At 37.2% G+C, this 27,410-nt stretch overlaps 2 protein-coding genes and 1 long non-coding RNA gene across 3 annotated transcripts; 2 read left to right on the top strand and 1 right to left on the bottom strand.

The window, feature by feature from the left end:
• Window positions 1-2,240: 2,240 nt before the first annotated feature.
• On the top strand, window positions 2,241-4,388 carry LOC125473171. Its single transcript, XR_007255050.1, has 2 exons — window positions 2,241-4,075; window positions 4,168-4,388. It is a non-coding gene; the product is annotated as an uncharacterized LOC125473171 (long non-coding RNA).
• Window positions 4,389-4,720: 332 nt separating this feature from the next.
• Window positions 4,721-6,341, top strand: LOC125473169 (zinc transporter 8-like). Its single transcript, XM_048575613.1, has 3 exons — window positions 4,721-5,495; window positions 5,588-5,737; window positions 5,846-6,341. Exons 1-3 carry the CDS (start codon window positions 4,899-4,901, stop codon window positions 6,149-6,151), a joined length of 1,053 nt encoding a protein of 350 aa, XP_048431570.1. The 5' UTR covers window positions 4,721-4,898; the 3' UTR covers window positions 6,152-6,341.
• Window positions 6,342-21,489: 15,148 nt separating this feature from the next.
• LOC103967768 (SKP1-like protein 1A) lies at window positions 21,490-23,084 on the bottom strand. Its single transcript, XM_009381065.3, has 2 exons — window positions 22,711-23,084; window positions 21,490-22,011 (listed from the first exon to the last, which is right to left on the bottom strand). The coding sequence occupies exons 1-2, from the start codon at window positions 23,005-23,007 to the stop codon at window positions 21,838-21,840; spliced, it is 471 nt and encodes a 156-aa protein (XP_009379340.1). The 5' UTR covers window positions 23,008-23,084; the 3' UTR covers window positions 21,490-21,837.
• Between the last annotated feature and the right edge of the window lie 4,326 nt (window positions 23,085-27,410).

The raw sequence follows: 27,410 nt of genomic DNA, 5'->3' as shown, positions 1-27,410 counted from the left end.
GTTATCTCTGATCTATAATATAGATTGCTGCTGTGATTACATGAGTTTTATGCTCATTTTTAACAATTAGGCATCAAAGTTAATCTCTTACTTGGAGTTTACATTTTTTGCACATCATGCCAAAAGGAAATAGGAATAACAAAATAAAACAGAAGATACAATATCATACTTCTGGCACTCCCCACGGCAGAGCGCAGGCTTTTTTGCCAGTTCAAAACTAATTGACTGAATTGTAAAAGAGAGTAAATTGGGATTGTATATGGTTTACTGGTTGCATAATGTTTTTGTAAGGAAGGGTGGTGTATAATGTGCACTCGAGTGGGAACGGCAGAGAGATGGCAACAATGTTCTTAGATCCTACATTTTACATGTTTTTCAAACGTTGTGGAACAAATGGGCTTTCTGCTGTTTGGTTTTGAATATTTATTATCGGTTTGTTGCAGTGAGTTCTCCATGCATTTCAATGCTTCTCGTATTAAGGTTCTTCAGGCTCATGATGTTGTGGTTAACTCCATGAAGGAGGTAGCATCCAGGAAGCTTCTGAATGTGAGCCAAGTAAAATGATAATTAGGTGCAATTTGTGATTAAAAAGTAGTATTAAGGACAAAGAATTGCGTGCCTCAACATGTAATGCTCGTCTATTTCGTATCAAGTCAACAATTTGATGCAGATGCAAGGCTTTGGATGCAGATGCAGGGCTTTTGATTAGGAAATTAGTATAATGGACAAAGAATTTAGATGCAGATGTAGATGCAGAGCTTTGGAGTTTGAGTGTTGTTTTTGGTAAATTGTTAATAAATAATTCAAAAGCTTGGAGCCAAATTCATTAATTGTTTGTCGATATATGTACTTTGCAATGGCAGTAGCAAGGTGCACTGGGTTCAGTTGCTTGTTTCGGCTCAGTTTTTTTCTTTCTTTTTTGTTCAGTTGTTTGGTTTGGCTCAAATGGTTCTATTAGTATAATTGTGATGGCTTGGGGATGCTGGAAAAAGAATAATCTTGGAGTGCAGGAAAAAGAATATCTAACTGTTTGCATTTTTGTGTTGCAGAAGCTCTGGTTTGGGCCCTTGTGTATGATTTTAACATTCTCAGTCGTACGACAATGAATTTCACTTTGTGTTCGTCATCTCAGAGCTCAGATACCCTTTGGTTGAGGGGTTGCTATATACAAACAAGAATATGCTAGAGGCTGAACACTAAATTACTCTAATTTCTATATGATTTCTGGATGCAAAATTTTTATATAAAATGCTTGACTTGGTGGTCTATTTATAGGCATTGACATGCCCCATTTTCAAAGATTGCGTCTACTTTCCAAAAGACAAAGGATCCGTCTACACAGAGGATGCGTCTGTTTCCAAGGCAGAAAGGATGTGACCATTGTTCAAACATACATAACGTTTTGGAAATCTATAGTCACACCTTTCCATGACCATTTTCATAATAAAATAAAATTAAAAGGTACAATTGCAGACTGCAACATATAGGCAGTTCATGACTAAACCACTTTTCCACTTTAATTTTCATTCACTTGAATATTTAATATTTTAAATATTAATAATACTAATATTTAAATTATTAAATTTCTAACAACTTGTAAATAAGTGCATATTAACACTTACAAAAAATTATACTTGTATGAAATTCATGAATAAGATAATAAAAGAATGATAAAATACAAAAAAAAGTATCTAAAAAATCTAAAATTTAAAAACACATTGAGCATATATGCCATATAACTTAAGACATTTTAAATGATTACATCTAATTTTTTAAAAATAAAAGTAATAATCCCACGTATTGGGTTGGATGGTTCATAATAAAGAGAAAATTTTGATGTCAATAAGGGTGGTTCATAGTAATATTTTGTAGAGATTATATTAATTTATGTTGAATTTAAAGAGAAATAAAGGTGTCAAATATGTGGACGTGGAAAGGGCACCCTAGGACGCATAAAGATGGGAACTCTGCACCAAAACTTAATGACAATGACATCTTCAACCTGACACCACATGCTTGGACAAGGATTGTCTGCCCTCTCGTGCCCTCTTGTTTTATGTGGTCACGGTTAAGCCACATCAACATTTTATATTATTTTTTTTATAGAGATAATAAGACAAAAATAAATAGTAATATAAAATGTTGACGTGGCTTAACTGTGACCACACAAACAGAAAGGCGCGGGAGGGAACCGGAAGTGGGAGGGCAGATAATCCTTGTCCCATTTTTTAGGAGAAAAATCAATATGCTAGAACTGAGTTACTAACAACCTATGGCTTTATACAAAAAGTAAGCAATTTGATGCTAGGTGTCCAAAGTTGATTGGAGAGAAACTAAGAAAAAAAAATTAAATAAGAAAAGTAGCTTGGTCACGTGGTGTGAAAGGAAGAGAGAGAATGTCATCGTATTCCTCTTTTCATCTTCGCCAAACCAAGAACCAGAAGAAACCCAAAAAGGCCAAAAAAAAAAAAAAATGCAGCTGATCTACATTGTAGTTTTGTATCTTGAAATTTTGCGTGTTATTATATTATCAAATGAGTAATGTCCTATACAAGAAACGTTGGATGACCCTTCTTAAAATATATGCTGCTACTATATGCTTATTTTTGTTGGCTGTCGATTTTGCTTTACTGCAAGTTGTTTATGTGCTTTCTTTTTGTATGCATGGATGAACGCGTTTTAGTCAGTGTTTATCTTTGATCTATGATATAGATTGCTGCTGTGATTACATGAGTTTTATGCTCATTTTTAACAATTAGGCATCAAAGTTGATCTCTCACTTGGAGTTCACATTTTTTGCACATCATGCGAAAAGGAAATAGAAATAACAAAATAAATCAGAAGATACAGCATCATACTTCTGGCACTCCCCACAGCAGAGCGCAGGCTTTTTTGCCAGTTCAAAACTAATTGACTGAATAGTAAAAGATAGTAAATTGGGACTGTATATGGTTTACTGGTTGCATAATGTTCTTGTAAGGAAGGGTGGTGTATAATGTGCACTCGAGTAGGAACGACAGAGAGATGGCAACAATGTTCTTAGATCCTACATTTTACATGTTTTTCAAACGTTGTGGAACAAATGGGCTTTCTGCTGTTTGGTTTTGAATATTTATTATCGGTTTGTTGCAGTGAGTTCTCCATGCATTTCAATGCTTCTCGTATTAAAGCTCTTCAGGCTCATGATGTTGTGGTTAACTCCATGAAGGAGGTAGCATCCAAGAAGCTTCTGAATGTGAGCCAAGTAAAATGATAATTAGTTGTCCTATGAGAAAAGCCAAAAGATAATTAGGTGCAATTTGTGATTAAAAAGTAGTATTAAGGACAAAGAATTGCGTGCCTCAACATGTGATGCTCGTCTATTTCCTATCAAGTCAACAATTTGATGCAGATGCAAGGCTTTCGATGCAGATGCAGGGCTTTTGATTAGGAAATTAGTATTATGGACAGAATTTAGATGCAGATGTAGATGCAGAGCTTTGGAGTTTGCGTGTTGTTTTTGGTAAATTGTTAATAAATAATTCGAAAGCTTGGAGCCAAATTCATTAATTGTTTGTCGATATAGGTACTTTGCAATGGCAGTAGCAAGGTGCACTGGGTTCAGTTGTTTGTTTCGGCTCAGTTTTTTTCTTTCTTTTTTGTTCAGTTGTTTGGTTTGGCTCAAATGGTTCTATTAGTATAATTCTGATGGCTTGGGGATGCTGGAAAAAGAATAATCTTGGAGTACAGGAAAAAGAATATCTAACTGTTTGCATTTTTGTGTTGCAGAAGCTCTGGTTTGGGCCCTTGTGTATGATTTTAACATTCTCAGTCGTACGACAATGAATTTCACTTTGTGTTCGTCATCTCAGAGCTCAGATACCCTTTGGTTGAGGGGTTGCCATATACAAACAAGAATATGCTAGAGGCTGAACCTTTTCTGAAGGTTGATAAGTTCAATAAGAAGGATAACACTCAAGTATCTAATCATGATGCTGGAAAGCTCGTGATGCCTAGCAATTTGATGCCTCGGCGCTTGAATGGATCATATGTGGGAAAGAATAACCTCAAGGAACCTGGGCGGAAGCTGGAATTTGTGAGGACATTGTTGATTGACAACTATGACAGCTACTTACAATATATACCAGGAGCTGTCTGTCATTAATGTTTGTTTTTTTTTTTGTTCAGTTGCTTGGTTTGGCTCAAATGGTACACTTTTGATGGAGGAGGCCGAGCGGATCACTAGCAGGGAGCATAGATTGAAAAAGGTTGCTATTATTTCGGGAGAAGGAACTCGTCGTTACTATAAGAAATTAGGCTACAAGCTTCAAGGGCCTTACATGGTGAAACATTTTCTAAACAAGTTGTAACTTCCATTGCATAACCAAGACTATTTGATTATGATTCCATTAGTATTTCCCAATTTTTGATGACGCTAATCAACACTCAGTTTCAACAAGAATTCGATTATGATTCCTCTTCAATTTAATTCCTTCTCAATTTAATTCCTCATCAATCCAATTCCTCATATTTTAAGGAAGAAAGAGGGGATGAACGGAACACAATTGAGAATGGAAGGAAGTTTCTAAAATGAGAAAATAGACAAAAGTAATAATAAAATATTACTAAATATTTATTAAATAATGTAAAATACTAATAAATATGAATTAAATAAGTCTTGATCCTGATACTACACAACAAAAGCACCTTTAAAATCTCCTATATAAAGGGCTACCAACTTCAAACGTTTCTCTCACTCTCTCACTCTCATACGCCTCTTCATTTCTCTTCATTCTCTGCTTATCTGTTTTGTGCTTTTAAATTTTTGACCATCTTTTTTGTTATAAAGTAGCGTTTCCAACCCTGAATTTCTAGTCTACTTTTTCTTGGCGTTTCATAGTACGTAATTTTTTTCTGCGATGAGCAAACTTCGACATCATAGTCGTTTTGCATTCTTTTGCCTCCTCTTCATACTCCCCACCTTAGTTTTCGGAGAGTGCACCTGTGAAAAAGGAGAAGGGGATGGGGACCGGAACAAAACCGAAGCTCTAAAGTACAAAATTGGGGCGATTGCATCCATCCTAGTCGCCGGTGCACTCGGTGTTGGTATCCCAATTCTTGGGAAGACCATTCCTGATTTACATCCCGATAGGAACATATTCTTCATCATCAAGGCCTTTGCAGCCGGGGTCATATTGGCCACTGGGTTCATCCACGTGCTTCCGGATGCTTTTGAGAGCTTGACGGACCCGGCTCTTAAGGAGAACCCGTGGGGGAAATTTCCCTTCACTGGGTTTGTGGCCATGATGGCTGCCATTGGGACTTTGATGGTGGATTCTTGTGCCACTTCTTATTACAGCAGGTCTCACCTCAAGAACAATATTGATGGAGACGAAGAGAGGGCCCAAGAGCATGAGGGTCACGATGTTCATACTCATACAACTCATGGCCATGCTCATGGCGCAATTGACACTTCACCCTCAACAGAACTTCTTAGGCACAGAGTAATTTCACAGGTAATCTTCTTTTTGAAATTTTTTTTTTTTTTTGGTGATTAGTGGTGAATTTTTTTTTTAAATTAGTTATTTAATTTTGATTTTTGTGGCAGGTTTTGGAGTTGGGGATTGTTGTGCATTCTGTGATTATAGGAATTTCGTTAGGTGCTTCTGAAAGTCCTAAAACAATAAAGCCTCTTTTAGTTGCATTGTCTTTCCATCAATTTTTTGAAGGCATGGGACTCGGTGGATGCATAACTCAGGTAATTTTTTGCCTACAACTATTGATGTCTATATGTCCGTACCCAAGTTGGTTAGAGCAAACAAACTCTGGATGTTGATTGGATGTTATTTTTGAATGTTCTTTGTAGGCAAAATTCAAGAATCGAGCTGTTGTAATCATGTCGTTGTTCTTCTCTCTTACAACTCCAGTTGGGATTGGCATCGGAATTGGAATATCAAAATTTTATGACGGAAGTAGCCAGACCGTACTCATCATGGAAGGCGTTTTTAACGCGGCATCTGCCGGTATCTTAATCTACATGTCCCTTGTTGATCTGCTAGCAGCTGATTTCATGAAACCAAAAATGCAGAGCAATGGAAAGCTTCAAGCTGGAGCTAACATATCTCTTCTTCTCGGAGCTGGTTGCATGTCTTTGCTGGCCAAATGGGCTTAAACTAGTTAGTCAATCAAAAATATTGGCCATAATTTTTAGTTTGCTTTTCCTTAAGTTTTCTTGCTTATTCTTTTCCTGAACTTTTGTGTTCTCTATCTCCAAATTTGCATCGAATTATTAATTCAAACAGTGGTTATTTCGTGTAAGAGAACTTCTTTGCAACTCAATGCAAGAGTGGTTATTAGCCATACAGTCAACTTTTAATCTGAACCGTTAATCTAGTCGATCCCTCTACCATGCATATATGCATCAATGTCAACATCCACCACTTCTTTTCCAATTTATACTTCGAAATTGTGATAGGTGGAAAATCTACGAAGGAAAATCCAACTAGTAAAAAACAGAAAAATAAATAAAATATTTTAAATACTCTTAAAGAGGAAATGACATGGAGGATTGGGATCAAGGCTCTAAAAAACGTTAGGCGCTAGTCGGGCGGATGGCTAGCGCGTTACGCCTAGACGGCTAGGCGGGGTCTAGGCGGGGGCCTAGGCGGCCTAGACGGATTTAGATAATTTTCTTTTATATCTTGTGTTGGAAAAGTTATGGAAAACTGCTATATATATTTTATTATATATTATTAAATAATACACAATAAAATCTCTACAAATGCAAGAAGAACAAGGAATGGAAGAACCTTAAGAGATCGAGGCTACAATTTGATTCTATAGCCTTAAGACAAGATTGCCCCTCAGTGGTGCCTCAAGGTTTGCGTTGGCAAATATCTCTCAGAATACAACGATATTTCTCTTCGCGGAAGTAGCACTCTAATCCACAAAGAACAGCAAACCAAAAGTGTTTAAAACTCTCTCTTTATTGAACACTAAATTACTCTAATTTCTATATGATTTCTGGATGCAAAATTTTTATATAAAATGCTTGACTTGGTGGTCTATTTATAATCATTGACATGCCCCATTTTCAAAGATTGCGTCTGCTTTCCAAAAGACAAAGGATTCGTTTACACAGAGGATGCGTCTGTTTCCAAGGCAGAAAGGATGTGACCTTTGCTCAAACATACATAACCTTTTGGAAATCTGCCAGTCACACCTTTCCATGACCATTTTCATAATAAAATAAAATTAAAAGGTACAATTGCAGACTGCAACATATAGGCAGTTCATGACTAAACCACTTTTCCACTTTAATTTTCATTCACTTGAATATTTAATATTTTAAATATTAATAATACTAATATTTAAATTATTAAATTTCTAGCATCTTGTAAATAAGTGCATATTAACACTTACAAAAAATTATACTTGTATGAAATTCATGGATAAGATAATAAAAGAATGATAAAATACAAAAAAAAGTATCTAAAAAATCCGAAAAAAAGTATCTAAAAAATCCAAAATTTAAAAACACATTAAGCATATATGCCATATAACTTAAGACATTTTAAATGATTATATCTAATTTTTTTTAAAATAAAAGTAATAATCCCATGTATTGGGTTGGATGGTTCATAATAAAGAGAAAATTCTGATGTCAATATAGGTGGTTCATAATAATTTTTTTTAGAGATTATATTAATTTATGTTGAATTTAAAGATAAATAAAGGTGTCAAATATGTGGACGTGGAAAGGGCACCCTAGGACGCATAAAGATGGCAACTCTACACCAAAACTTAATGACAATGACATCTTCAACCTAACACCACATGCTTGGACAAGGATTGTCTGCCCTCTCGTGCCCTCCTGTTTTGTGTGGTCACCGTTAAACCACATCAACATTTTATATTATTTTTTTATAGAGATAATAAGATAAAAATAAATAGTAATATAAAATGTTGACGTGGCTTAACCGTGACCACACAAACAGAAAGGCGCGGGAGGGAACCGGAAGTGGGAGGGCAGACAATCCTTGTCCCATTTTTTAGGAGAAAAATCAATATGCTAGAACTGAGTCACTGACAACCTATGGCTTTATACAAAAAGTAAGCAATTTGATGCTAGGTGTCCAAAGTTGATTGGAGAGAAACTAAGAAAAAAAAAATTAAATAAGAAAAGTAGCTTGGTCACGTGGTGTGAAAGGAAAAGAGAGAATGTCATCGTCTTCCTCTTTTCATCTTCGCCAAACCTAGAACCAGAAGAAACCCAGAAAGGCCAAAAAAAAAAAAAAATGCAGCTGATCTACATTGTTGAAAACATAATAAAACTGAAATTCCTAGACTGCCTAGGCCACTCAGTTGCCCGCCTAGGCTGCCCAAGGGCCGCCCATGCCGTCTGGGCGGCCGCCTCATCTCTGCTAGCAGCTGATTTCATGAAACCAAAAATGTAGAGCAATGGAAGGCTTCAAGCTGGAGCTAACATATCTTTTCTTCTCGGAGCTGGTTGCATGTCTTTGCTGGCCAAATGGGCTTAAACTAGTTAGTCAATAAAAAATATTGTCCATAATTTTTAGTTTGCTTTTCCTAAAGTTTTCTTGCTTATTCTTTTCCTGAACTTTTGTGTTCTCTATCTCCAAATTTGCATCGAATTATTAATTCAAACAGTGGTTATTTTGTGTGAGGGAACTTCTTTGCAACTCAATGCAAGAGTGGTTATTAGCTATACAGTCAACTTTTAATTTGAATCGTTAATCTAGTCGATCCATCTACCATGCATATATGCATCAATGTCAACATCCATATTGGAAGAAGATCGGGAAGAATATCTACTTTCTGTCAGTTACTCTAACCGGCATGGGGTGCTATCATTTACCCTAGCCAGTAGGTAGAATGGGTGTGTGCATGGGGTGTTGTCTAACAACTTGAAGTATGGCTGTCATTCTCACTAATTCAAGGGATTTGCTGATCTTGCTTTAGTTATGTGATTAGTAAATCAAGGAAAGAAGATTGTTTCTTGTTCCTTGTTTTTCTCTTCTTCCCACGCTCATATATATGAGCTATCTTTGTACTTTGTTTCATATAATAGAAAATACACCTTCAAAACTCAATATGGTATCAGAGCAGTGATCCTAATCGACCTGCTTCTGAGTAGTTTCTTGAGAGATCTGTGAGTTTTTTTTTCTGATTCTCTATCATGGCTGAAGAGAGTTCAGTTCATGGCGAAGAAGTTAGCTCGCATGCTACGCCATCTTCATTTCATTTAGATGTTGATGTCAACCCAAATCAACGTCTCAGTTCTGTCTTACTTAATGAGTTCAATTATCTTCCCTGGGAGAGAGCAGTCACTCTTGCCTTGGGAGGACGATCAAAACTTGTTTTTGTTAATGGTGTTATTCCAGTGCCTGATGTGTCCTCACCAGATTACAATGACTGGCTGTGCAAGGACCAATTGGTCATTTCATGGCTACTACATCCTTTGGAAAAATCAGAATAATGCAGCTCGAGTGTTCCAGTTAAAAAAGGATATTGCAGGTCTTCAACAGGAAGGAAACTCATTTGTGCAGCATTTTAGGAAGTTAACCACCGTGTGGAATGAGTTGAATGTCTATCGGCCACACACCATTGACGCTGTCGTGTTGACCAAGAGAGCTGAGGAAGACAAAATATTTCAACTTCTTGAGAGTTGAAGTCCTGAATACGAAGATCTTAGGAGTCATGTCCTCATGAATCCTGATCTTCCCTCCTTCTCAAGTGTGTGTGCCACGATTCAAAGGGAAGAAACTCGTAGAAAAATCATGACTGTGGAATTAAAGGCAAATATACCAGAAGCTAGGGTATATCTCTCTAACCACAGAATTGGTGACGAGAGGGGCTACAAAGGAAAGAAACCTATTGTAAAATGTAGCTACTGTGATACTGGTGGACATACATGAGATCATTGCTAGATTCTCCACCCTGAGCTAAGGCCCAAGTCTTCAAGGGACAATAACAAAGGTTTCCCTAAGAGTTCAAACAACTCACCCTACAAGGCAAATCATACCGTCACCACTCATTCCGAGGGAGCACAGAAGTTCACCTCCAATCCAGCCAACCTGATAAATGAATTTGCTACCTTCCTCCACAAGAAACAAGGTCATGGAGATAATGAAGGATCAACTAATCAAGGTCACAACAAAAAAACTACTCTACTCGGGCAGTTTGCTGGTTTTTTGGCTAAAAATGAAGGTGTGACACAACAAGATATTCCAGGTATCTTACAATTTTTCTCAACTGCTCTCAAAGTCGGTAATGTGCATGATTATTGGATTATAGATTCAGGAGCTACTGATCATATGACTAACAAGTCTACAAAAACTCTTATGTCCATCTCAAGTGTCAGTTGGCAAGGGTGCTATGGTTGTAGGGTAAAGGAAAACACATTTGATTTCTAGTGATGTCGAGTCTGAGGCCCTTTATGTTCCCTCTTTTCCTTTTCAACTCTTATTTGTTGGAAAAATCACAAACTCACTAAACTGTCTTGCTATTTTCTCCCCAAAAACTGTGGTTTTTAAGGATATCACCACCAAGAAGACGATTGGTAAAGGTTTTTTCCTAAATGGTCTCTACTACCTTTCCAAGCATGTCCAATCTCCCAAGGGTTTTCAAGTCACTTCAAGCCTGGTTCAAGAACAACAACTTTGGCACCAACAACTTGCACGCCCTTCTGATAAAGTTTTGTCCTTTTTGTTTCCAAACCTGTGCAAAGTTACAAGTTCCTGTGATGTTTGTCACTTCTCTAAGTTCACTAGATTACCTTTCACTTCCTCCTTGTCTAGGGCTAGTAATCCTTTTGAAATCGTGCATTCCGATGTTTGGGGACCAGTCCTAGAGTCCTTTGACGGACACAAATATTTTGTAACTTTTGTGGATGATTTCACAAGGATCACTTGGTTGTATCTTTTAAAATTTAAAAGTGAAGTGCTGGAAGTTTTTCTAGATTTTTATAGACTTGTAAACACACAATTTTCTTCAAACATTCATGTCTTGCGATCAGATAATGGCTCTGAATATATGTCCCATAACATGTCTCATTATCTAAGCACACATGGTATATTACATCAAACTAGTTGTGTTGGAACACCTCAACAAAACGGGGTAGCAGAAACGAAGAATAAAGATCTACTTGAAAAAACTAGAGCTCTTATGTTTCACTCGAATGTGCCTAAAAAATTCTGGTCACAAGGTGTTCTTATTGCTGCATATCTCATCAATAGATTACCTAGTAAGATATTGAACTTCAAATCACCTTATGAGGTATTGAAAGATAGACAGATCAATTTATCCCATTTGAGAGTGTTTGGATGTACATGCTTTGTTCACATTCAAGCACCAAATCGTGACAAGCTAGATCCAAGGGCTGCCAAATGTGTTTTCCTAGGCTATTCATCCAATCAAAAGGGTTACAAATGTTACAATCCAACAACTAGGAAAATAGTTATTTCAAGAGATGTGAAATTTGAAGAAGCCATGCCTTACTTCACTCAACCTCTGGACTATTCTAGAGAGGGGGGAAAATTTGCTTGATTTTTTCCCAATAACATATCCCAGTGAAAAGGATACAACAGATGATTCAAGGGACCAGGTATTGAATAAGGATGATGTTAGCAACCTGCAGAATTCTCCACATGTGTTCTCTGAAGAACCTATCTCACTAGAACCCTCAAGTAGTCCCTCCAACCAGGAAGCTGCTCATGTGCCAGCAACTCAATTTCCTACAGTTCGTTGAAATCCTCCCGTGAGAGGAAACTTCCATCCAAGTTACATGATTATGTAACTTACAATGCCAGGTACCCCTTGACTTCTGATATTGATTACAGCAAAGTTTCATCCTCTTTTGCTGCATTCCTCAGTGCAATTACTAAAACTAGTGAACCACAAAGCTTTCAAGAAGCTAATCTACATAATGAGTGGAGAGCTGCTATGGCAGAAGAGCTTCAAGCTCTTCATGAAAACAACACCTGGACTATAGTGAAACTTCCCAAAGGGAAGAAGGCTGTGGGAAGTCGTTGGGTATACAAGACCAAGTTCCATTCAGATGGCACGATTGAAAGGAACAAGGCTTGTTTGGTTGCTCGAGGATTTACACAAACCTATAGAGTGGATTACAAGGAGACATTTGCTCCCGTGGCAAAGATGAACACTGTGAGGGTGCTGTTATCTGTTGCTATTAACAATGCATGGCCTCTCTTTCAAATGGATGTTAAAAATGCTTTTCTGCATGGTGAACTTGAAGAAGAAGTTTTCATGAAACTGCCCCCAGGTCATCCTCAATCAAACAATCCAGAAATAGTGTGCAAACTTCATAAATCCATTTATGGTCTCAAGCAAAGTCCACGTGCATGGTATGCCAAGCTCAGTCATGTTCTAGAAAGAGTTGGTTTCTGTCGAAGCAATGCGGATTCTTCTTTATTTGTGCGTTCCAGCACATCGGGTAAACTTATGGTGCTTATTTACGTTGATGATCTCATTGTGACAGGTGATAATATGTCAGAGATTAGTGCTCTTAAACAATATCTCAATCACAAGTTTGCTATCAAAGATCTCGGCATTCTTAAATATTTTCTAGGGATCGAGATGGCATACTCTCACAAGGGCTGCTTTCTAAATCAGCGCAAGTATGTTATTGATCTTCTTCGTGAGGCCAATATGACAGATTGTAAACCTTGAGGCCAATATGACAGATTGTAAACCTACTCGCACACCTTTGAATAGTAACTTGAAGCTGCAAGTTCATGGTGATCTCATTCCCAATATAGAGTATTATCAGAGATTGGTCGACAAATTCATTTTATCTAACTATCACTCGCCCTGATATACCATATGTCGTGAGCCTTGTTAGCCAGGTTATGCATGCCCCAAGCATGGATCATATGAAGATTGTTCATCATGTGCTTCGATATCTGAAGGGCTCTATTGGTCGAGGGATTCTCATGCGCAACAATAATCATACTCATATCTCAGGATATACGGATGCAGATTGGGCGGGGAACGCTCTCGATCGCAAATCTATCACTGGTTTCTGCACCTTCGTAGAAGGTAACTTAGTCACCTGGAAGAGCAAGAAACAAAGCGTGGTTGCACGCTCTAGTGCAGAAGCAGAATACCGTGCTATGGCTTCAACTGCTTGTGAACTTATTTGGCTCAAAAATCTGTTATTGGACTTAGGGTTTCCCCATCAGCAACCTATGTCTCTCTACTGTGATAATCAAGCTGCGATGCATATAACATCAAATCCTGTCTTCCATGAGCGAACCAAACACATTGAAGTTGACTGCCACTATGTTCGAAATCAAGTGCAGTCCAAGGTGATTGATACACACTTCATTCATAGTCATGATCAACTTGCAAATATCTTCACAAAAGGATTACCGTTTGCTACTTTCCATCACCTCATGTCCAAGCTTGGATCAATCGACCCGTTTGATCCAGCTTGAGGGGGAGTATTGGAAAAAGATCTACTTTCTGTCAGTTACTCTAACTGGCATGGGGTGCTGTCATTTACCCTAGCCGGTAGGTAGCATGGGTGTGTGCATGGGGTGTTGTCTAACAACTTGAAGTATGGCTGTCATTCTCACTAATTCAAGGGATTTGCTGATCTTGCTTTAGTTGTTATGTGATTAGGCGTAAATTAAGGAAGGAAGATTGGTTCTTGTTCCTTGTTTTTCTCTCTGTCCCATGCTCATATATATGAGCTATCTTTGTACTTTGTTTCATATAATAGAAAATACACCTTCAAAACTCAATAATCCACCACTTCTTTTCCAATTTATACTTCGAAATTGTGATAGGTGGAAAATGCAAAGCAAGTTTATTTCACTGTGGAAAAAATTGATCCCCTTATTTTCCAAAGTGAAGGAAAAGTCAACATAAATCTTCAACGAGCGATTGAAAATCTACGAAGAAAAATCCAACTACTAAAAAACAGAAAAATAAATAAAATATTTTAAAAGGCTCTAAAAAACGTTAGGCACTAGTCGGGCAGAGGGCTAGCAACTAGCACCTAGCGCCTAAGCGGCTAGGCGGGGTCTAGGCAGGCGCCTAGGCGGCCTAGGCGGATTTAGGTAATTTTCTTGTATATCTTGTAAATAAGTGCATATTAACACTTACAAAAAATTATACTTGTATGAAATTCATGGATAAGATAATAAAAGAATGATAAAATACAAAAAAAAAAAAGTATCTAACAAATCCAAAATTTAAAAACACATTAAGCATATATGCCATATAACTTAAGACATTTTAAATGATTATATCTAATTTTTTTTTTTAAAAAAAAAGTAATAATCCCACGTATTGGGTTGGATGGTTCATAATAAAGAGAAAATTCTGATGTCAATATGGGTGGTTCATAATAATATTTTTTAGAGATCATATTAATTTATATTGAATTTAAAGAGAAATAAAGGTGTCAAATATGTGGATGTGGAAAGGGCACACTAGGACACATAAAGATGGGAACTCTGCACCAAAACTTAATGACAATGACATCTTTAATCTGACACCACATGGTTGGACAAGGATTGTCTGCCCTCCCACTTCTGGTGCCCTCCCGTGCCCTCCTGTTTTGTGTGGTCACGATTAAGCCACATCAACATTTTATATTGTTTTTTCTTATAGAGATAATAAGACATAAATGAATAGTAATATAAAATGTTGACGTGGCTTAACCGTGACCACACAAACAGGAGGGTACGGGAGGGCACCGGAAGTGAGAGGGCAGACAATCCTTGTCCCATTTTTTAGGGGAAAAATCAATATGCTAGAACTGAGTCACTGACAGCCTATGGCTTTATACAAAAAGCAAGCAATTTGATGCTAGGTGTCCAAAGTTGATTGGAGAGAAACTAAGAAAAAAAAATTAAATAAGAAATTAGCTTGGTCAGGTGGTGTGAAAGGAAGAGAGAGAATGTCATCGTCTTCCTCTTTTCATCTTCGGCAAACCAAGAACCAGAAGAAACCCAGAAAGGCAAAAAAAAAAAAAAAAAAAAAAAAAAAAATGCAGCTGATCTGCATTCTTGAAAACATAATAAAACTGAAATTCCTGGACCGCCTAGGCCACTCAGTCGCCCGCCTAGGCTGCCCAAGGGCAGCCCAGGCTGTCTCGGCGGCTGCCTAATCTCTATCCCGATTTTGCATTAATCCCCTCAGTCGGCCACCGCCCAGCGCCTAGGTCGATTTTTAAAACACTGATTGAGATGGTCATTTTTGGCTAAACTTATATTTTGACTTTCAAAACTCCAAAAGTACGATAATAAGTGTCGACTCATAAAACACCTTTGCTTTTGAGAATCTCAGTTTTTTTAAGGGGTCTGAGAAGTGCTTTTATTGATCATGTGTTTGTTTTGTTGAAGGGTTCTGAGAAGTGCTTTTATTGGAGTGTATGCTTGTTTTGTTGAAGGGTTCTAAAAAAGTAGTTTTCATACAATTCTGTAACATTATCTAAACAAGTTGTAACTTCCATTGCATAACCAAACTATTTGTTTTGAGAATTCAATACACAGTTACATTGTTATATTCATCAGTTCTTTTGTTATATTCATGAGTTCTTTTCTAACCTTGGTCTATATTTTTTATTCAGTCTCACTCATTCCATAATATTAGTTTTGTTTATATCTTAATGGAAAAGGAATTAAAATGGAACTTTTTTTTTTTTTGGGTAAAAAAAATGGGAACTATTTTCATTATCTTGTTTCTTAGTCCGACATTGCACCAAACGCTTCACCAAATCAGTCCAGCTTAGTTTAGTCTAAGCCAGTCCAACGTAGTTCTGAAGCTAGTCCAGTTCGAGATAGTCCGGTACAACAAACGCACCCTAATGGGACTCGCCCAGAATAAATTGGACTAAACACTTGGCTAAAGGGGGTTAGCGAGACCTCCCGAAATCGGGCGGACTGCTAAGACCTTAGCTTCCCCCTCCCTCTTCGCACATCCATCTACTTCGTCTTCGCTTCCCAGAACCATCTTCAAGACCAGATCCAGCAAAACCGAAACAAAATAGAAGAAAAATCTACAAATGTTCTATTTTCAAAACCACATCCAACACCCAAAATCTCAAAAAACCTAAAAAAAAATCTAAAAGTGAGATGAGCTTGAAATTTTCAATCACACAACACCGAGAAAACCAAAAACCCAAAATATCTGCACTAAGGTGAGCTTGAAATTTTCAATCACATCACCAAAAATTTAGAAAACGCAAACCAGATCCAACCCCCATCTTCTATCTTCGGGCCAATCGCACATGCAACCCGCTCCCAACTCCTAAATTTTCAATCTCTTTCTTGCTTTGTGGTTTGATTGTGAAGATTTGCAGTCGATTATTGTTAGAATCTGAACTATTTTATGGTGTATTTGCAGCAATTTAGTACAAAGAGGAAGAAGATCTCTATCTCTCTCTCTAAGCTGGATTAAACTATCTCAGATTGGACTAGCTTCAGGGACTAAGTTAGACTAGCTTAGACTAGACTAAGCTGGATTGACTTAGTGAAGCGTTTGGTGCAGTGTCAGACTAAAAAGAAGGATAATAACAAACTACAATATTATATTAATTAATTCTATCTTTTTTATTCTAATAAAACTCTCCCTCTCTCTGGAAGCCTCCATCCTTTTCTCCCTCTTTATCTCCCTCGTTCTCTCCGTCCCACGCTCTCCTTCCCTTCCCTCTTTTTTTTTCTAATTAATTGCCAAATATTTTTCTGCAAAACGAAGAATCGAGCTTGGTTTTTCAGGTTTTTATTTGGTGCAAGATTCCAACTGGAGAAAGCTTTCCAAGTCTGTGGATTCAATCGGAGCCGCAAGTCTGTGGAGCAGCGAAACCGGCCTACAGCGATGCCTAGTGAGCTGACCAGCGACGAGTCGGGGTTTGTGGAGTCGGGGAAGTGAGAGACGGCGATGTCTTGGATTTCTTGGATTCGTTTCTGTCAAACCCAATATTGCAGACTTGGAGATCTTCTGAGATGGAGAAGAATAAGGAGGAGGAGAGAGAGAGTCAGAGAAAGGGAAGGCAAGTTGTCGTTCAAGCCTAAGGCGAAGCCAAGCAACACGAGGTGAAGCGAAGAACAGAAGCGGGACTACGAATCCCCTCATTTTTGGTGGCTCTTGCTAAGCCCACCTAGTGAATGATTTAGTCGACATGAGTCCGGCATAATCCCATTAAACACAATCCCAATTTACACCAAACACAGGACTACTGATTCTAGCTAAGTAGTCCAGTCCACTAAAACTTAAGTCGGCCAAACAAATGCCCCCTAATGGGACTCGCCCAGACTAAATTGGACTAAACACTTGGCTAAAGGGGCTTAGCAAGACCCCCCGAAATCGGGCGGACTACTAAGACCTTAGCTTCTCCCTCCCTCTTCGTACATCCATCTACTTCGTCCTCGCTTCCCAAAACCATCTTCAAGACCAAATCTAGCAAAACCAAAACAAAATAGAAGAAAAATCTGCAAACATTCTATTTTCAAAACCACATCCAACGCCCAAAATCTCAAAAAACCTAAAATAAATAAATAAATAAAATCTGAAAGTGAGATGAGCTTGAAATTTTTAATCACACAACACCAAGAAAACCAGCAACCAAAAAAATCTGCAGTGAGGTGAGCTTGAAATTTTCAATCACAGCACCAAAAACTCAGAAAACGCAAACCAGATTCAACCCTCATCCTCTACCTTCAGGCCAATCGCACACGCAACCCGCTCCCTACTCCTAAATTTTCAATCTCTTTCTTGCTTTGTGGTTTGATTGTGAAGATTTGCAGTCGATTACGAAGTTGGGAGATGAACAGCTTCTGGGTTTAATTTTGATGTTAATTTCTTTTATCAAAAGAGGGAGATGAACAGAGAACAAAAGGAAGAAAATAGGGAGATGAACGGAGAACAAAAGAAGAAGATAGAGATGAAGAGGGAAAGGGACGAAGGAAAAAAGGAAGTGAGACGAAGAAAAATTAGAAAGAAAACAAAGGGAGAGGGGCGGAGAAAATTTAACTTATGCTATGGAACTAATGAAAGCAACGTGAAGCAAAGAAGATCATGTTTTCAAACCTGATGCTAAAGTGATTATAAGCATTTACCTGACGCTCGAGCTTCTAGTTCAAATTCCCCTCCCCCTATACGTTTGTAGTAAAAATAAAATAAAATCTCTAAATCCCTAATCTGAATCCCCCAACTCCTAAATTAGGGACTTATACAAAATCCGAAATTCGACATCACTTGAAACTCTAAAATCCCCAACCAAACATAAATTAGAAACCCCTAAATCTTAAATCTCTAAATCAGAATCTAGATACAAACCCAGAAACTAAAAAATTGCAAAAAAAAATAAAAATAAAAATAAAGAAAGACTTACAAAGCCGGTCAGAGCAATGGAACGGAGCAGTTGGATTATTATATGGAAGGGGTGTGATATCCACACACCTTACTTCTTCCACATTTTTTTGGTTTTCGGCTGTCGGATCGGATGAATTGAAGAAGATCAACGGACATAAATTAACAAAGGGTGTGAGAAATAAATAAAAAAATGTGGGGATATATGGAATGGAGGAGGCTCGAGTGGTTTGAAGGGAGAGGGCAGAAATGGTTTTTTAATTTTTTATTTTGGGTAAAGTACAAAAAACTACCTTAACTATTGGTCTCACGATACTTTCATACCTCATCTTACGAATTTGTGCCAATGTCATACCTCCGTCAGTTTTTCTGTTAGTTTCTCTATTAAGTGCTGACGTGACTTGGCTTAAATAGTGACGTGGCTTAAATAAATTAATAAAATATTAAAAAATTAATTAAATATTAAAAACTAAAAAATTAAAATCATTTAATATATTTTTTTACATGGGGACCCACCCCTTTTCCCCCCTCCCGTCTTCCCCAAATCCGATCCACCCTTTTTATTCCCCATCCACCCCTTTTCTCCCTTCTCTCATCTGCAACCCCACCCATATTTCTCTCATCTACAACTCGCACTTACCCTCCCTTCTCTCCTCTTCATCGTCGACTCCATCCACCAACGACCATCACCTTCTTCCCCATTCTAACTAATGACATCGAAGTCGCCGATCTTCGACACACCAACCTTACCCTTCTCTGGGTACCCACTCCCTCCATTGATCTCCTCTCATTCCTTATCAAACTACCCATATTCGTTCGAATACTTCTACGAATCCTTGACAGCCTTTTCGCCCCACGATTACCAAGTAATCAACTTCGTCGTCGGGTTTGTAGAAGTTAAGGACCGCCTTTGTCACCTCCCTCTGCTCTCATAGCCCAGCACCATCTTCAAGCCCAGCAAAACGTAGCAGCAATCCCACGCCTACCACCGCTGCTGAGTCTCTTGTGAATACAACTTGGGTTTTTTTTCTTTTTTTTTTTGGGAAAAATTGAATGGTTTTGCTTTGTTTGGTTGCTCGGAAAATGTGGGAGAAAGGAAATGAATTTTTTTGATATTCTGAAGGTTCCATTTTCTTAAAAAAGTGAGGTAAACTGGAAGATGGATTTTTGAACTTTTGTTAATGGTGTGTTCTCAGGATTGGTGGGTGCTTTGTTTTTTATGCATGCTTGTAGGTTAGAAATAGAGAGAGGCGGCGGAGGAAGAGAAAAGAGGCACCTGGTGGGAATGGGAGTTGCTGGTTTGGGGTGGGATATGGGTTTGGGTTAGGGAAGACGGCAACCTCGTCGGCCCCCATCTTGACAGCTCTCACTCTCTCCCTTTCTCCTTGACAGCTTCGGAGACGGCAACGACGGCGGATCGGCGGTGGGCAATGGAATGGGAGAGGGAAATGGGTCGGAGCTTGCAGGTAGATCCGAGAAATGAGGACGGATGAAAATATCCAGGTGGGTTTGGGGGGTTCTGGGCACGGCGAGGGAGAGAAGTGGGGAGGAATGAGACTACGATGGAAAGGAGAGGGAGATGCGAGAGAGAGAGAGAAGGGAGAGAGAGAGTGGTGGAGGAAGGTTGGGGGGGACGGGTGGGAAGGGGACGGGGGGGTCGGGTGGGAAGGGGTTTTGGGGATGCAAAGAAGAGAGAGAGGCGAGAGAGAGGGAGAGAGAGAGGAGAGAGAGAAAGATTTAATATATTTTTTTATTTTTTTATTTTTTAATTATTAAAATATATATTTAAATATATTTTAATCCAATTGGATTAGTAAGTGACCCCCGTATCTAGTCACGTCAGTACTTAACAAAGAAACAAACAGAAAAACTGACGGAGGTATGACATTGGCACAAATTCATAAGATGAGGTATGACATTGTCATTTTAAAAAGATGAAGTATGAAAGTGTCGTGAGACCAATAATTGAGGTAATTTTTTGTACTTTACCCTTTCATTTTTATAAGGAGATGTATTGGGTTGGACCCTCACTATCCCCGAAGAGAGTTTCTCGTTTCCGAAAACAGTCATTTTTCAGTCGCTTGTTTCCAGAAACAGGTTATTGAATTGGCACCGACCGCAGCTTCTGAAAGGAATTGTCTGGCGAAAGATCATTTCCGGTCGGCAGGTGTTTGGCGGTGCCGAAATTAGAGCATGGTGGTGGACAGCCGCGACGGAGGATATCTGATGGGGTGAAACTTCATCGTCTCCGATCTGCTCAAATGGAAAGTTCGGATCATGCGCCGTCGACAGGGGTAGACAATGAGAGAGAGAGAGAAAGAGAGAGAGACGCAAATGCTTATAGCAACCCCATTTCGTTTTTAGAATTGAATAACTTGCTAAATTCAGTATTAATTTTCAAATGAACAAAGAGAGATGATACTAATTTTCAAACTTTGTATAATTGAGGATAAAAAAACTTAGTTTGGGAATCCTTTTAAAAAGACTACGAGCGTTTTTCGGAATGCTTTTAAGACAACTTTAAGCGTTTTTGACGAAAATGATTTTAGAGTCACTACTTACAAAAAATGCTGAGTTCTTAAAAAGCACGTACTTTTAGAATTCAAAAATATTTTCTTAAAAAGTCTTTTCAGCCATTTTAAAAACACTTTCAAACGAATTCTTAATTATATGGCATGAGTCTGCTGTTATTTGACACTGAACGCAAATTTAGAGGTCGAAATAGAAGGAAAATATACAAGGACAAATTGCAGCTTACACTCTGAAGGTTAGATGCAATTACAACCTCATACATCACCTTTAAAATATTTTAATTTTATATATGTACTTGTTATTTCATTTCAATGTCATACATCGTTACATTTTATGTCAACTTGACTGTTAAATGATTGCCGATGTGAGTCTAAATTTATGTCATACGAATAAAAAAGTAGTAAACAATATATGGTATCATGTAAAATTTAGTACAAAGCTTCGACAAAAATCTAATAAAAAAATAGTAAACAATTTATGTCACATTCCTCCTCATGCTTAATTCAATTCATCCCATTCTGATTACGAAATAGTAAAACAAGCCATAAGTGATCATATCTTAAAAACCAGTTGCATAATCATTTTTATGCAAACTTAAGCAAAAATCAAAGGAACTGAGGAATGATAGTCACATAGATATAGAAGAAATGTAACAAGAATTCAGCCAGAAAGGGACACAACTAAGGCATACACACCAAGCTTGATTCAAACCACGTGAGAAACAACTTAATGGAAGTAGAAGATTTTGATTCAGAAATAGTAAAACTGGCAATGGCATTGACAGCAGTAGAAGAACCACTACCAACATCAGAATCCAACTTTTATCTACAATTTGAAAGGACTTGCAACTCCGATAAAAGCACTTAAAAACAGAGAATGATAAAGAAGTGAGCTGATTAACTAGAATACATGATAGGTATGCCAGCCCTAAGTTCCAAGTAAAAAGACCATCACCGAGAAACTTCATTCAAACGCCCACTGGTTCTCACGACGAACTTCCTCCTCTTCCTCCTGGGTGAAGTCGTTCTTGATGTTGAAGGTCTTTCTGATCTCTTCTGGAGTCTTACCCTTAATCATGTCTGCAACTGTCTGGCATGTCAGGTCCAAAAGGCTCTTGATGTTCAAGTAGTTTGCAGCCTGTCCATACCAATATCATCACATTAGAAAAACATAAATAATGCCAGTTTCTGCAATTAGCCATTCACAGAAATAATGAAAACCAACTGATCACATTACAGTAGTTTCTGCAAAAGCTTACACACTACATTCATAAACCAATTAAACCGATAATACTATCGCCACAGACTGAATAATGATGATACGCATGGAAACTAGTTATTTGTTTCGCCGCTCTACAAATTGACACACCACAAATGTTGCAGAAAGAGGCACATTCTCTTATTAACAAACTTAATCACAACTTAGACAAGTAAACGTCGAAAGGCAAAAAATTTCAATACGAAGATATTCCTCTTTATCTCAACTTCAAACAGAAGCACAAGACAAACTTAAAGTAGAAGCAGAAGCAGAATCAGAACAAGCACAGTAACATCAAAGGCAACAAAAATTAAACAATTCAAATGCACAGACACCACTGAATCAAATCCCCAAACAGAAACAAAAGTAAAAAATAATCGAATTTCATCGCATACCAAACCATCATAGAAAACCCCAAATCAGCAACCCTATCCCTAAAAGCAACACAATTGACCCCAATCCCCAATTCAAAAACCCTAACCCAAACCAATCCCCAAATTCCGAAATCCTAGAATCAAACAAAGCAATCTCAAACAAGGATAAATCGAAATTCGAGATTAAATTAGGGTTTTAACATACCAGAATGAGATCAAACAGCGTAGCCTGGTCCACCTTTACGAACTCCTGATCCCAGGCCTTGAGATCGTCCTCGGAGATCTTCTCGTCGGGCTTGGCGGCGTCGACGTGCCTCTTGCAGTACTCGATGACCTTGGCCAAGATCTTGCTGGTGACGTTGGGCAAAGGAATACCGTTGTCGGCGCAGTCGTCCTCGATCATGTGCTTAATGGTCTGTGACTCCAGCGCCACCGCCTCCTCTACCTCGAACGACTCGCCGTCGGAGCTCTTCAGGGTGATCTTCTTCGACGACGACGACATGGTGACGGTGATAACGATGGTCTCGAAACGACGATGGCTTTGAAAACTCGAAGGGTGTTAGATAGAGAAAGCGAAAGCTTTTGGTTTGTGGTCGTAGTGAGAGACTTTTGATATCGCCCACGGGAAAAATATAGGGCTTTTGGATCTAGGTCCAAAAACATAGGTAATTTTTAGGATTGAGTCCAGTTATCCAATTACATATTTTGATATCAATTTTGCCTCTTCAGATAAAAATATTTAAATTATTTAATTTTTTTTTATCATTTATTCAGTTTTTAAATTTTGAATATTTAAATACCCAACTAAAATATTATCTAGTAACTGCCTACTGTTTATGAAGAAAACAAAACCGATATAATCTAGTAACTACCTACCTATTGTATAGGAAGAAAAATGTTAGGAACCTACATGGCGGAACATAGAAATATAAATATGATATAATATACCTCCATTAAAGGAACGAATTTGGAGGGAAGAACACAAAAATATCACCCATGAAAAGAAGAGACAAAAAAGAGGAGGATTGATAGAGGGAATTGTTTGGAAGAAGGAAAAAAGGTGGGATGAAACGAACTAGGGTTGAGGTGATTATATGGCTATAACTAATCCTACAATTAAGGGATTAGTTAAACGACAAATAATCCCATAATTAAGAAATTTTGTATATTTATAACAATTCGTAAGTCTAAGGGGTAAATATGGTACAAACCACAAATAAGTATATGTGGAATCTTAATTATTGGACCTATTTCAATGAAGTGGACTAATTCTACTAATGGCTCACAAAATTGGATCTATATGAAGTTATCCCAAAAATATAATAAGAACGAGGAGCGGAGGGGGTGAGGGCTATATGGCGCTTTTTAGAGGAGGTTTGGACACGTGGAGAGGAGTGGCTCTTACGTGGCTGATTGCTATTGGATGATATAGTCCTAATATTTTGTTGAAAGGTAAATATAAAAGGAGTTGGATTCCATCGGATCTAAATTGTGAGCATTATAGGGATCCTCACATTTTAGCTATTAATCGTATATTGTACGATTATAAATTATGTATTTTTTATTTAAAATTAAATACAAATAGTACCTAACGAAAACTGACCGTACGATGTACGATAAATGGTTATAATGTGGGAATCCTAGGATCCGGAGAGTTCCAATATAATAGGGAGCATTTAGCCACTGAACTATCACCTCAGTGAAAATTAGATCTCAGAACTATTTTTCGGTAAAATAAGTTCCTAAATTCATTAAAAATTGCTAATTTAATCCCACTATTATATTCAAAGCTATTTTATCAAATTTTTTATCAACTTAAATCACTTGATACACTTTAGAGTGTAATATCGTTCTTTTCTCGCCCATAAGCCCTTAATATTTCATATAGGTTGCTAATCTAACGTTCAATTTACCCTCCAAAGTTAACTCTATACACTATTTCTTTATGTAGAATTACCAATCCACCCTCCAATGTTTATCACATACATGTAACGTGACTTGAATTGACGAAAAATTAAATATAGTAACTTCGAATATAATATTCGGGATGTAATTAGCAGATCTTTATAATTCAAGAACTGATATTTCTGAAGAAAAAAAATAATTTAGAAACCTAATTTTCATTCAAGTAATAATTCAGAGATTAAATTGGCAATTTATCTGAAAAAATATAATAAAAACGAGGAGTGAGGGGGTGAAAGCTATGTGACGTGTTGTATAGAGGAGGTTTGGACACGTGGAGAGGAGTGGCTGTTGCGTGGCTGGTTGCTATTGGATGATATTGTCCTAATATTTTGTTGAAATGAAATAAAATCTCCTAAGATTGGTTGCACCTATTGCACAAAAGAGAGTAATAGGAAGTTGAAAAATTAGATTTAGTGCAAGTTTAGAAGTATTTTCAAAATGATTAAAGTTTTTTTTTTTTATGAAAACGTTTTTTGATCCAATTTTCAGAAAAAATAAGTAAATTATGAAAAAGTATTTGAAGTGTTTCTTGGAAGAAATTAGTTATGTGCTTCTTTTTTGGAACCCAAAAATATTTTCTTTAAAAACGCTTTCAAATATTTTAAAAACACTTCTATATGAGCCCAAAGCACACAATGGAAGTGTGGGACCATGATTTTCCAGGCCAGAATAAGGCTGACCTTAATACTGCCACCTCAGAAGTCTGGTCATAGACTTACCAGCGGAGCTGTATCAAACGAAGCAGGGTGCTACCATCACCTTACTCCGGGGCAATGGGCGAAGTCCTAGTGACTTCGCTAGATGACCATGCTTGTTTCGCAAGACACGCAATCTGATCTGGATATGGACACAATCAGATCCTATAAGTCTTGGAATCCTTACAATCTAGGGACAGGCATATGTCGCAAGTAATTACACTCCTAAGAGGATGCAATATCTACTTACTAGATATCCTCTAGAATTTTCCCGGCTTAGAACGAGGATTCTATCCTACAAATTTCTCTCCCATGGTATAAACACACCAATCTAGGGCTCATTTACAGTAACACAATATATACACTTGAATTATCTGGTCCAATGCTTGAGTCTAAAGATCATTCACTAACTTGACTATTGGAGAGCCTTTGGCCAGCATACCTCCCCCCCCTAAGGTTTGCTTACGATTGTCTTACTATTTTGCAGGTTGCTAAGGTTACTCAAATTTATGTTCAACCACCGCTCACAGAGGTGGGCAAATTTAATTCCACCAGAAATTATATGTTCTATGTATCAAGTCTTCAAACCCACATCAGAAAGTTAAGAATACAATTTCATCACATTGATATCGCGGAAATGTTTTTCCGTCCCACATCGAAATAGATAGGAAAAGTAATTCTTCAGTTTCCGCCGCCTTATAAAAGGAATCCATTGAGGCTACTATTAATTTACAAGTCGATTGACGTTTGTTGTATGAAGGGCTGGTTTGGAAATAAACTGTGAAATAAAGTAGCAGAGTATTTAGTAAATTTTTTTGCAAAAGTGCTTTTGAAAAAAAAAAAAAAAAAGCAATATTATATTGTTTGATAAACTTTTATGTAAAACAGATATGAAAAAAAACTGGGTTTTGGAGCTTTGTGTTTTTGGTTTTTTTTCACCCAAAACTGTGAAAAAAAACTGAAGCTGAATGTTTACCAAACATAAAAAAGCTCCAAGCTTTTTTTAATAGCTACTTTTTTTTCAGAATCACCGCAGTACCAAACTAGGGCTAACTCTAGTATCTTTAATTTTAATATTTATAATTAATACTCAAATCCTTATTCTTTAAAGTTTACTATCTTTATGTCTAAACAATTACAAAAGATAAGTACTCGTTTGGATGTACTTTTAAAATGACTGAAAGCACTTTTGGTAAAAATATTTTTGAAACCAATCCTTGGTAAAAATGTAAGTAAATTAAGGAAAAACACGTAAAATGCTTTACAGAAGAAGCATATAACTAATACTTCTTTCAGAAATCACTTTAAATGCTTTTACAAAAAAATATTTTCTCTAACAGTGCTTTCAGTCATTTTAAGAGCACATCCAAACGAGTCCTAAATTGATAACAAGCTTAACGGCTGGTTTGGTATTTATGTGCTTTGAAAAAAAAACTGTTTCTGCTGTGCTGTGAGAATAAGCAGTGGTGAAATAAAGCTGCAGAGTGTTTGGTAACTTTTTTGTAAAAGTGTTTTTGGAAAAAAGAAAAAAAGAAAAAAAAACAGTATTATAGTGTTTGGTAAACTTTTATGTAAAAACTGTGACTGTGTGAAATGATAAAAAATGGTATAATACTAGATGTGCTATTAATTTAATTTTCTTCACAAATAAAGGTGAATTACTAAATATACTTTATTTTTAAAAGAAAAATATTTATAAATTTTATCTTAAACATATTATCCAACGTTTTACAAGAAATCATAATCTAAAGTTTAACAAGAAATCATAATCCAACATTCAACATATAATCCAACATTTATGCTGCTTTACGTTTTCAACTTTTTTTCAAAACTCATTTTTATTACTTCACGTTTTCAGCTTTTTTCATTCAAAAGTGTGAAAAATAAGTTATTTTTAAGTGTTTATCAAATACTTTTTTTAGCTTACTTTTTTTTATACCTACTTTTTATAAAAGTATATCAATACCAGACCAGTACTAAAATATTATCATAGGAAGTGCTGCAATATAATAAAGCAAAAGCCTTGGGCGCACCTAATGCGCGTATGCCGTGCATAAAATGATGAAGAAAAGAGATTCTTGTGGTGCAAAATTCAACTCAATTATTTGAGTTGTGCAATACAATTTGCTTTTTGTGAAACCATAGGGCTTAGGTGCTTTCATGCTAAAAAGAAAAGTAGGCATTGGATGTGACTACAACGCCTCGCGGTATTGAATTCTTTAATTTTAATATTCAAATCTTCATT

Source organism: the organism of the source record quoted next, unplaced genomic scaffold (assembly GCF_019419815.1).
Source record: "Pyrus x bretschneideri cultivar Hongxiangsu unplaced genomic scaffold, Pyrus_bretschneideri_v1 Contig8, whole genome shotgun sequence".
Taxonomy (NCBI): Eukaryota; Viridiplantae; Streptophyta; class Magnoliopsida; order Rosales; family Rosaceae; genus Pyrus; species Pyrus x bretschneideri.
This window is presented reverse-complemented; position numbering and strand designations above follow the sequence as displayed.

Bases quoted from the DNA above. Each gene is read 5' to 3' on its own strand.
- LOC125473169 (XM_048575613.1), top strand. From the start codon at position 4,899: ATGAGCAAACTTCGACATCATAGTCGTTTTGCATTCTTTTGCCTCCTC. The intron at 5,496-5,587 runs GTAATCTTCTTT...TTTTTGTGGCAG, and splicing joins GGCACAGAGTAATTTCACAG to GTTTTGGAGTTGGGGATTGT. The intron at 5,738-5,845 runs GTAATTTTTTGC...TGTTCTTTGTAG, and splicing joins TCGGTGGATGCATAACTCAG to GCAAAATTCAAGAATCGAGC.
- LOC103967768 (XM_009381065.3), bottom strand. From the start codon at position 23,007: ATGTCGTCGTCGTCGAAGAAGATCACCCTGAAGAGCTCCGACGGCGAG. The intron at 22,012-22,710 runs GTATGTTAAAAC...TGGTATGGACAG, and splicing joins CGCTGTTTGATCTCATTCTG to GCTGCAAACTACTTGAACAT.